This window comes from Sinocyclocheilus rhinocerous, unplaced genomic scaffold, assembly GCF_001515625.1.
Source record: "Sinocyclocheilus rhinocerous isolate Xijiao unplaced genomic scaffold, SAMN03320098_v1.1 scaffold1413, whole genome shotgun sequence".
Classification (NCBI taxonomy): Eukaryota; Metazoa; Chordata; class Actinopteri; order Cypriniformes; family Cyprinidae; genus Sinocyclocheilus; species Sinocyclocheilus rhinocerous.
Window position 1 is genome coordinate 794,231 of NW_015639297.1, and position 12,127 is coordinate 806,357.

The 12,127-nt window shown below is 33.0% G+C and overlaps 1 protein-coding gene across 1 annotated transcript in view; it reads left to right on the plus strand.

Annotated features, from left to right (window-relative positions):
• Positions 1-4,396: 4,396 nt before the first annotated feature.
• scml2 (Scm polycomb group protein like 2) overlaps positions 4,397-12,127 on the plus strand; it is a 23,667-nt gene continuing 15,936 nt past the window's right edge. Inside the window, exons 1-6 of the mRNA XM_016566792.1 lie at positions 4,397-4,465; positions 4,580-4,651; positions 4,736-4,806; positions 5,250-5,484; positions 5,800-5,888; positions 6,634-6,877. Of these exons, the coding sequence (XP_016422278.1) occupies positions 4,444-4,465; positions 4,580-4,651; positions 4,736-4,806; positions 5,250-5,484; positions 5,800-5,888; positions 6,634-6,877 (733 nt within the window). The 5' untranslated portion in view covers positions 4,397-4,443. The remainder of the gene's footprint in view (positions 4,466-4,579; positions 4,652-4,735; positions 4,807-5,249; positions 5,485-5,799; positions 5,889-6,633; positions 6,878-12,127) is intronic.

Genomic DNA, 12,127 nt, shown 5'->3' on the forward strand with positions numbered 1-12,127 from the left:
TTCCAGAACGTTTCCGCTTGTAGCTAAACGTGCATTTGTAAATGAATATTGGACGTTTGAAAATCACTTTCACCAATACAAAATGATCTGTAGTTCTTCAATGTTCCATTGATATAAATTTGAAGGCGCAGATGCTGCTGGACATGCGCGGATGTGCGAAACATGGCGGCCTATAGACCCAATGGAAAGTAAAGCAGAACAGCAGCTATCCGACCTTACACGGTGAGCAAACATTAGTGGCATATTTTTCATATTTATTATAGTGAATGAATTGTGCTGCAGTGTATTGTGCATCTTATGCGGTTGTTAAATTTCACAGTAATTACACTGATGCGGAAGTTGAATGCGCGTTTACATGTAAGATGATGATGCTGTGTATGCGCGTCCTGTGTATTCTTCCCTGAACTAAAACAGCTCCCTGCTTCTCTCTAATTGGTACACTGGTGCTGAGTGCATGCGGAAAACTATTTTCAGTGCATCGGAAATGATGTCTGACATATGTGTTATGTATTACATGCATATATTTGCTTAGTAAAACAATGAAAATAATTATTGTAGTTTTTAACACTGCCGTTTCAGATAGAAGCATCTGTCACATTAATGACAGAAGGACAATTCACTGTTTAGCTGTGACACTCAATGTTTCAATTATTTTGTCTCAGAAAAAGTTATTAATATAATTTACTCATACATTTTTGTTTTCATTTTATCATGCTTAATATATAATATTTCATTCAATTGAAGGATATTTTCAATGCATCATTCATGTGTTGTTTTAGTAGGCTATCATTGAGATATTATTTGAGTTTTTATTAATATTTTCTATTTTAATTTTAAAGTTTATTTATATATATATATATATAAATTAGAAATGTTGCCTTGGCAGCTGATTTTTTTAGATCGTATTTTATTTCAGTTTTTTTTATAAAGTAATACACTTTTTAATGGTTTTAGTTGTTGTTATAGTTAACTGTAATCATTTTAATGCAGATAAATATTTTTTACACATGAAAACAGCATGAAAATTTAAAAAAAAAAACATTTATGCTAATCCTGTAGCAATATAGAACTCTGTATAACAATGTTTTTACATGATAATCTGAGGGTTTTGCATTTATAATTTTCATGCTTTTGTTTGTTTGTTTGTGTGCTTGTTTTTTTTAACCAGCACTATCCGATGAAACCAGAACTTTTTTAAAGAATAAAAGACCCCATCACATCAATGCATGAGATTAATTAGATCTAGGCATCTCTTGACATTCTTTTCATCTGTGAATTCGTAATATCCATTCTCACCCCCTCCCTGCTTTAAAGCAGCCATGTCTGAAGAGAAAGCTTCCTGTCTGGGGGGTGTGGTGCAAGGGCCTTGAAAAGACAGACGGACAGAGAGAGAGCACAAAATGTAGACATCATCTGTTAATGGGAGGTGTTGGAATCCTTTTGATGTACTGCTGCAGACTCCCACAAATGCACACTGGCTAATGACCTTTTTATGGGGGTTTGGAATCTTTATGACGACTCTCTGAATGGGATTCACAGCTTAAGACAGAAGAATGAGGAGGAGAAGAGAGGGGGAGAGAGAGAGGTTGTCTGCTATCTAGACACAAGTGGCTAGTAGTTTCAGAGCAGAAACACTGGTGTGACATTGAAAGGACTGCATCTCTTTTTCCTTGCAAAAAGGACTTGTTTTTTTTGGGAATTTTTGGTTTTAGCATCATCTGGAGTTTTCCCTGAATCCTTTGGCTGGATAAACAAGTAAGAATAAAGTAGAAATACATGTTTTTTTTTATCACAAATCTCTTGAAAAAAACTTTTTAAAATGTACCTTGTAGTTCCGATATGCCTATAATTGCCTTTATATTTCCAGTGATTTTTATTTTAGTTTTATCTAAATTCTCTGAAAAAAAAAAAAAAAAATGTAAGTTATAAATTTACATGAGTATATTTTACAAGAATCTGGCTTTCTTTTTCAGAATTTCACATTTAATTCTTTGTAATTATTTGTGAAATTTACTAGCAATTTGTTTCAGTCACCATTTTTTTCAGTGTGTAGTTGGACCTTAATAACCACCTGATATTTGCATAGTCTTAAATTAACATTTGTGTACGAAAGACGTAATAACAAGGCTTATAAAACAAAACTTACAAACACTTAACTGTACAAATTAGAGCAGATTAGATATACATCTTATCAGTTTACAAACAGCTCTATTATATTTGTTAATAATTTAACTTTTGCAAACTACAAAAAAAAGAGTATTTTCAAAAGATTAATTTACTTGTTGATGGGACTAAAATGGTAGCCAAGACCCTGTTTTTCAGTCTGTATTTGTTTTTAATTTAGCTTTGTTGAATATCCCATTGAGAAACATTAAGTGGGCTAACAGAGGAATAAAAAGGAAGTTCCCCATCCTACTGTCAGCTCACACTGGACGTCAGCTGCAGCCAATTTTCTCCAAACTGAGATGTGACTTATGACGTGCTGAGCGAGCCGGGGCTTTGATCAGTGAACACAGGGTCCCTCAGAAGCTGCAGTAACTTATTATGATGTCAAATAGAAGAAAAGCTTTTCTTAGTCGCGCTTTGATTCTCTAAAGGTATTTGTGATTTAGTGATAATCTTTTTTTTTTTTTGGACAGTGCAATGTTGGTGGAATAAATTGCACTCAGATGCCAGTAGGGAGTATAAAGTATAATCCCTGCCTTCCGTAATGCTGTAATATGGTTTCCGTGACGGGTTCATGAACTCATGGGCCAAAGCTGATCTCTCTTGTGATAAAAGAGACAAAGAGACTGTTATTTACAAATAACAGGATCTTACTAAAACTGATTTGAATATAAGTTTATATAGACTTTATGTTTTAAAAGAATTATGAAGTGTTCGTGTTTGGACTCTATGAATAGTTCAGTATTTTTGTATGTGTATGAATATTTTGTATTTATATTTACAGTATACTACTGGTTAGGGTTATACATTTGGTGTTTTTTAATGCTTTTGAAAGAGGAATCTTTTGTTCACCAAGGATGCATTTGTTTGATTAAAAATACAGTAAAAACAGTAATATTTTAAAATGTTTTTAAACTTGAAATAATAGTTTTAAATTTGAGTATATTTCAAAATGTAATTTATTCCTGTAATGGTAAAGCTGAATTTTCTCCAGTCTTCTGTGTCTTTCTCAGAAATCATTCTAATATGCTGTTTTGGTGCTGAAGAAACATTTCTTATTATTATCAATGTTGAAAACCTATGGAAGCCCGTTTCCGCCACTAAATAAAAAATAAAACAAGGTAATTGCGACTTTTTATCTCACAATTCTGACTTTTTTTCTCAGAATTGTGTGATATAAACTTGCAATTCTGACTTTTTTTTTCTCAGAATTGTGTGATATAAACTTGCAATTCTGACTTTTTTTTTCTCAGAATTGTGTGATATAAACTTGCAATTCTGACTTTTTTTTTCTCAGAATTGTGTGATATAAACTTGCAATTCTGACTTTTTTTTTCTCAGAATTGTGTGATATAAACTTGCAATTCTGACTTTTTTTCTTTATATTGTTATATTTATATTTCTTTGTTTCTTTATATCTCGCAATTCTGATTTTAGACTTTATAACTCGCAGTTCTGAGAAAAAAAGTCAGAATTTCGAGATATGAACTCGCAATTGCGAGAAAAAAACTCAGAATTGCGACTTTATATCTCGCAATTTTGGATTTTGACTTTATAACTCGCAATTGTGACTTTATAGCTCGCAATTTTGACTTTATAGCTCGCAATTTTGACTTTATATCTCGCACTTTATAGCTCGCAATTTTGACTTTATATCTCGCAATTTTGGATTTTGACTTTATAGCTCGCAATTTTGACTTTATAGCTCGCAATTTTGACTTTATATCTCGCACTTTACTTTATAGCTCGCAATTTTGACTTTATATCTCGCAATTTTGGATTTTGACTTTATAGCTCGCAATTTTGACTTTATAGCTCGCAATTTTGACTTTATAACTCGCAATTGCGTGTTATAAAGTCAGAATTGCGAGATATGAACTCGCAATTCGGAGAAAAAAAAGTCGCAATTACCTTGTTTTATTTTTTTATTCAGTGGCGGAAACGGGCTTCTATAGAAAACTGATACTTTTTTTGTAACATTATAAATGTCTTACTGCTATTTTTAAAAATCAATGTAATGAGTCCTTGCTAAATAAAGTATTCATTTCTTAAAAAAAAAAAATACAAATCTTACTAACCTCAAACTTATAGTATGAATGGTAGTGTAATGAAAAATACATTAAAAAGAATTAAGGAAAAATAATGTTATTTGTATTGATACAGTATTAATAAAATTCTTTCTTTCTTTCTTTCTTTCTTTCTTTCTTTCAGTTGGCTGTTTAAGAGCTGTGCTGGCTGTCCAGTTTCTGTCCACTTCATGAAGTGCTCCAGGTCACCATGGGCAAAACCCACCAGAAAGGTCAAAGTTGCTACTTTGACTTTCAAAATGTCATCTTTTTTGTTAATCCTTTTTCATAATTAAGTAACTTACTTGTTATTATTCTCAGCAATGTTTTGACATTTTTAATTGCAGACAAAAAATACAGTAATAAGGAGAAATCGGGGAGGAATAATGAGGATTCACGTCCTTCACAAAAGCTCACCGGTACTGCCTCCTCTTTCTTTATTAACCTGTAAAGAAACAAATACTGTGTACTTTATCTCATTCTTCCTGATGAACATTCCTCAGAGCCGTTCAGCTGGGAAATGTACTTGAGAGAGACTTCATCCTGTCCTGCGTCCCCCAGCTGTTTCAGACAGGTAGCGCTCTTCAGTCTATTAATGATGCTGCCTCTCTGCCCAAATAAAGGGTCATCCATGGTTGGTTGCGGCTTAATTTGTTTTAACCAATATATTTGTTATTCTTTAATTCCTTATTAGATTAAAAAGTCTGAAGATTAACAGTAACAATCAAAAGTAACAGTAACAACTTTACATTGTTACAAGCGATGATAATAACCCATTTTTCTTGAGCAAAAATCAGCATATTGAAATGATCATGTGACACTGACTGACTCCACAAACCCCAAAACAATGTGTGTACATGCAATTTTTTTGGCTTTCCTAATTTAAATTACTCTCATGAATTGAAATTGTAGATTGTAGACTTAAGTTGCCATTATTGCTATAATCTTCACACTATGTCATTAACATTTCATGTCTTTATTTATCCCCTCTTTGTTTTTTCTTCTTCCTCTCTGCAGTCCAGAGTCCCTCCCAGTAATGATTTTAAAGTGGGAATGAAAGTGGAGGCTTGTGACCCGAGGAATTCCACCTCAATGTGTATCGCCACAGTGATGGGATTAATGGGTGTGCGTCTGCGGCTCAGACTGGATGGCAGTGACAGCACCAATGATTTCTGGCGACTGGTTGACTCCTCTGACATTCAGCCTATCGGCACGTGTGAGGAGAGCGGAGATATGTTACAGCCACCACTGGGTAAAGTAGTTTTAATAAAATAAACTTCAAAGAAGGATTCAAACTACATCCAGTTTTGGTCTAAATAAGTTGGTTTTGAGATCAGTTTTTTTTATAGATCAGTCATGTTAAAGTGATTAGCAAAGATACCACATAATGTTCATGTGGTTGTATCATTGTTAGAATAGTATCTAGCATTTGTTTTCCCTAAATGCAGCATAATCAGGATTTTAAAGTGATTTTTTCCCCCTTGGCTGTACGTATTTATAGCAATATACTTTTTTTTCTTTTTGTTCATTAAACATTTCCGGTTGAATATTTATTTCCCATTATTAGGGTTCAGAATGAATGCCTCTTCATGGCCCACGTTCTTATTAAAAACATTAAGCGGGGCAGAGATGGCTCCAGCTTCAGCCTTTAAAAAGGTAATTGCTTCAATTTGTAAACCTTGTTAACAGGTTTTTCATAGATCCATGAATAAAGCTTTGAAATAAATGGAAAGTGGTTGGTTTGTCGCACAACATAAATTCAGTAAAAGCAGTAATAAATATTGCAACAAACTGTTTTTGAAGGTTTTTTTTTTCAAATGTTTACATTTTAGCATACATTACCAGTCAGAAGTTTGGAATAATTAAATTAATATATATTTTTAATGTTTTTAAGATAAGTTTCTTATGCTTACCAAAGCTGCATCTATTTAATCAAAAACACAGTAAAACAGTAATATTGTGAAATATTATTACAATCTAGCAAAGCTGATTTTTCAGCAGTCATTACTCCAGTCTTCAGTGTCACATGATCCTTCACAAATAATTGTAATATGCTGATTTTGTGCTCAATTGTTATCAATTATTATTGGTGCTCAATTATTTATAATGGTTTTTAATACAATTTTTTTGATTGAATGGAACATTCAATGAACAGCATTTATTTGAAACAGAAGTCTTTTAAACATTATAAATGTCTTTACTGTCACTTTTGATCAATTTAATGCTTTCAAAAACATTTAAAATATTCCAAACTTTTGACCAGTAGTGTACTAAACAGCATATTAAAAAAGAAAATATACCTTTCTGATGTTTTGAGGAATACAAATTAATTTGTTATATACAATAAAAAAAAAAAAATTTAATTGGTACATGGATGGTTTGTTCCCTGTGAATGCCTCAGGAGCCGCCCAAACCTACTCAGAACTTCTTTAAACCTGGTTTGAAACTGGAAGCGGTGGACCGAAAGAATCCCTACCTCATCTGTCCCGCTACCATCAGAGAGGTGAGAGGGGACAAGATATTCATCATGTTTGATGGCTGGAGAGGAGCGTTCGATTACTGGTGTCAGTATGACTCCAGGGACATCTTCCCCGTGGGCTGGTGTCAACTGACCAACCACAGTCTGCAACCTCCCGGCAACTGCTGTGAGTACAGTCTCTGACCACTAGAGGTCACTACAGTTTAGTTTTTTCCTCAGTGAGTATAGCGAAAACCTTGTTTGGGAACAGGTGACCTGATCAATCGAGAGAGAGAGAAAACTTTTATTATCTTTTTTATTTTCTCAATAATGAGCATAAATCAACTTTAATTAAGTCTGTGCTCAAATATTTAGTGTCTTCAAGTCCAAGTGAACAACAGTGACTTTGACTGGTCCAATTGCCACAATTCAGTTTCTTGCTTACTAGCTTTCTCTATTCTTTTTCTATTCTTTTTTACTTTTCTTTTTATTTATAAAAAAATCCTGCTGAAAAAACAAAACAAAACAATAGACACTATCACAAAATGTGTAATGGTTTTACTTGTTATAATGGGATTTGTATTGGTTTTAATGGAAACTCTGTATCTCTACTGGTAATTGGTCACCTTCTATTGGTGGCTTGTTAAAACCACTAAATCCTAATAGAATATGTCCCAAAACACACTACAGAAAACCATTTTTAATGGTTTTAATGATTAAAAGTTGATGGTTTGTAATGTTTGTAATGGTATTTGCAATGGAAACCATTACATTTCTGTGATGCTTTCTATTGATTTTTTCAGCAAGTGTTGACTCTCTAAACTTGCGTTCTCTACAGTAATATGTTCTCTGCTTTTTAAAAGTGTCTGCTAAATCAATAATGTAAATGAAATCAGGTCTGATATTTATAATATCCATGATTTTAAAATCTGAGAGCACGTTTTCCAAGGTAAAATCATTGAATTTTATGATTTAATTTTTTTTTTTTTTATATTTCATTGTAAGTTAATATGTCGTAAAAAGACTGTTATGCAGTGTTACTTACAATTATTTTAATATAAAACCATTGATGTCAAATATATTAGAAAATTTGTAAGATATGAAATAGATTTTTTTAAATGAATTTTAAAGTTCTAGAATATATTAAGAATTTAAAATTGGTCATTTAACACAGATAATCATCTGTCATAACTTTTCCCTTCATAAATACTGACATTGCTGCTGTCTCTACTATATAATCTACGGAAAGAAGCTTATTGCTCTTGATATTATGGAATGTGGCTTTGAGTGACACTCTCGTTTGCATTTTTATTGTTTCTTTTTTCATTTCAAAATCTCATTGTAAAATTTCCTTATTGTGCATGCAATTTTTTTTTCCAATTTTTGATTACATTGCTTTACAAATAGATTTTAATTAACCAAACGTAGGGTAGAATTTGACTTAATTTAAGTCAAATTTAACGGGTGTTTTATTTTATTCATAATGACCTAATTAATAGAGAATGCTTGTATAGCTCATTCCTAAATCTGACATCATCTATACTCTAAAAATGAATTCAATACTTTATTGCTCTTTATTTTAAATGAGTATCTCTCTCCTTTTTTCTAAGTGTGAGCAACAAGCAGACACACTGCAGACACCTAATTTCTACTTGGCAGCAACGCTTACTTTGCAGGACTACACATATAATTTCCTGATGTGCTGTAAATCTATAGGATGTGATGGTTTATCGCTGTCTGTTGGTGCTGTTCAAATGTTTAACCCGTGCTCTGGCAGAATAATTGATGTGAAGGGAATGAAAACTGAGTTCTTGATGGATGATGGTAGTTATGTGTATCCTATCAGTTCTTCCTCCTCTGAATACTTTCAAGGCATGTTTACTGCTCTCTTCCTGCTTTTACCAGAGCGGACACGACCAGACAGAAAGGATATTGTTGGGAGATGTTTACCATTTATCCTAGTCAGACACCAGGGCCTTCAAGTATGAAGTGTCTATGAGTACATATTAGCAATTAATTGCTCCATTATGGCATTCTACTGTTTGCTTGTTTCTTTGAAAGGTTTTTTGGAATATTTCTCTATGAAGTTATTAGTGGAAATAAAGAAGTGGCCAAAATGAAATAATTATGTCTTTGATATTTAGAATTTAGGACACAAAAAGGATTCAATTTTCTCCCGACCATCAGAGTTGGCTTATCATTTGGAATGATTGTAAATTATTTACAGACTGATCACAATTCACTGCCCCAGTTTTAGTGAAAACACTTGGATCAATCCATGACTCAGCACTAGTTTATAGGCTGTATTGTTTAGAAGAGCTTTATTCAACTCAACTTTTATTCAATTCAAATTGCTCATCTTTGACGTATTCTGAATTGATTTTTACACCAAACATTGTAGATATTTTTCCTTTGAATAAATCGAACAGTCATATATGCTTTTTTCCAACACTTATTTCAGTACTAAATTTAGTAAGGCCATAGGCACATTTTATATATAAACATGAAAAAGCAGATGGTTCAGATAAATTCTGATGGTATTTTAGTGAGCTTTGAATGAAGGCATGAGAGCAGGAGCTGTGCATTTATCCTTTCCTTTGTGTGTGATTTGTCTTCATTTGCCTTGCATAGTTTTAACTGATCATTAGTGAGTACCACCTTTCTAATGAGTGATAAAAAAATGTTCCTGTGGGTGTTTGAAGGATGTCTTAATTTTTTTCTGTTTTTCTAGCTGGCACAGAGCACGTTGTGCACATGTGTGCATGTATTAATAATGTAGCAAAGAACAACAGTAATGGGTGCTTAGGACAATGAAAAGGCAAGTTGTGGACACAAGACAAAGGATAAACATGTGGTTCAAATCGTCAGTTAGTTACAGATAAATTACACTTTTTTTCTTTTTAATTAAAATATGGTTTCAACTTAATTTCTCCTAAAAAAAAAAAAAAGAAAAAAGAAAAGTGTTTAGATTTCCTGTAATCTGGAGTTGTGCTGGTTTGTGTTAGAATATATTTCTTCTGAGAGTTTGTTTTTATTCAGATCATCGATAAATCATTTAATTTATGTTTCTCATGTACTATTAAGAAAGAACTTTAAGATTCAGCCTCTAGTTATTCTGCATACAGTAGGAAGCACATTTTTAACAGCATTTCAGAGAGAATTAAAGCAAAATTGTCTGTCACAAATCTTTTTTTCCTTCCCATTTCAGATGAAAATTTGATACAATAACTATTTCATTTTTTATTTTATTTTTTGATAGGCATTTTATGATTTTCTTTGGATTGAATAATTAATTTAAAAGGCAACAATTTGCCTACTAATGTGCCAATAATAAGAATTTAATCATTTTTACATTTCCATCATGCCTTAATATATTTCTGTGATTTTAATTATATTGTTAATGATAATAATAAAATGCTTTTGTTTAGTCTAAAACAGTAATTCATAATGTGGTATGCTTTGCCTAAATGATCTTCTTCATGCCTCATTTTGTTATTTTTAGAGCTGTTTATTAGCACTAGGTAGTGAAGACACTTATTTGTTATGCGTTCACCTCTGCTCCTGTTCTCAAACCTAAAGTGAGAACAACAGGGCAAGTGTTCTTGATAAGTGTTGGTGCTTTCACACATCTCGCACACTAAGGTGGCCTAATCCATTTAGAATAAATGTGTGAGACAAAGCAGACAAAACCAATTTGTCTGTAGCCTGTTTGTGTATTTGTAATAATCTTTTCTATACATTTGCATAATTTCATGGCAAATATCAAAGACTTGAGTAGGGTTTGTTTGGAATTCTGAATGGGGTTTGAGATTATGACTGGTACCATACTGAGGTCTGGGTACGAGAATATACCCGCCGGGTGTGTGAGACAGCACAGAAATACCTCCAGCAGGAGCATTATTCATGCCTCTCTGTACTCGTTTGCTTCAAACCGGGCACTCTGAATCTGATCTCCATTAACCTTTTACCCACTTCAGCCCTAAAAGCCTGGGAGGAGCTTTGAAATGGCAGGAGACTGATGATTATAGGGGTTTGGATTTTGTAAAATGTGAACGTTTGTCAGTTACTAATAAAACTACCCCATTTTGCAAATTTATCAAAATAATATATTTTTTAAATTGTGCGGTGTTGTTCAAAGTTTTCAAATGTCTTGTTTTTTTAATGCATGCATACATGGTTTACATTTTTTTATTAATAAATTATTTATTATTATGCATAATAATAATAATTTTTTTTTTAATATTTAGATTTTTAAGGTAAAGTCTACATTTTAATGTAACATTCATAAATATTATTATTATTATTATTAATGAATGTTATTATTATTCATAAATAATAATTACTTTATTGTTATTATTATTTATGAATGATGCATTAAAATGTAGACCAAATCTAAATAATACTAATAATTTATTAGTTGAGTGGTTGACTGTGGCATAATAAAAGCTCCGCTGCTTTCGAACCGTGTGTCGCGCTCGTTCAATGGCCTCGTTTCGTTTCACCCTGCTTCACACTACGATGTTAATAAATCTTTAATACATTAGCTCATCCATGAACATGATTTCTTCCGTTGGATTGCATCGGCTGTGAGGATGAAGACGACAACTCCCATGATTCCACACTCAGTCACGGCATCATCAAACTATGCCTTTGTTTGTTTTGAATACGCACCCTCTAGCATACATATTGTGCCTATAAGTTAAGATCATGTTCCATGAAGATATTTTGTAAATTTCCTACCATATCAAAACTTAATTTTTGATTAGTAATGTGCATTGCTAAGAACTTTGGACAGCTTTAAGGGCAAATTTCTCAATATTTTGATATATTTTTTTTTTTGCACCCTCAGATTCCAGATTTTCAAATAGTTGTATCTCGGCCAAATATTTATGGGATTACATCTCTGCCACAATTCCGCAAAAGTGCATTTTGCACGCGCGCACACTGAGTTTTGTGGAGAAAATGTTTGTCTCGCAAAGAAGAAAGTATTTTGAGCGCACGAAAATCAATTTTGCATTTAAAATAAGTTTTTGGATTTGTGCAGTCCTTCTCTTTTGCGCATGCAACGTTTCACTAGCTTGCTCCCTGCCAGCCCTCAGTGCTCTCTAAGTGCCAACGGCTCGCTTGCTCAACACAACCCAGCGTTACAATATGCCATAATTCCAGCCAATCAGAGATGAGGCTTCTAAATTCTGATTGGCTGCCTTGACAACTAGGAGTGGAACGGTTCGCGGAAAAAAAACGAACCGTACGGTTCTCCACACACGGTTCGGCACGCGCTAGGACCGCGGTTCAACTCAAATCTGACAACGCATCTGTAATATGGTTTGCTATAAATAACACGTAAAACAAACAGGGTTCAGCTAATATATGTTTCTGTTGATGGATGCGCATTCTGGCTTCCCAATACATTACAACAACAGCGATGAAAAAAAAA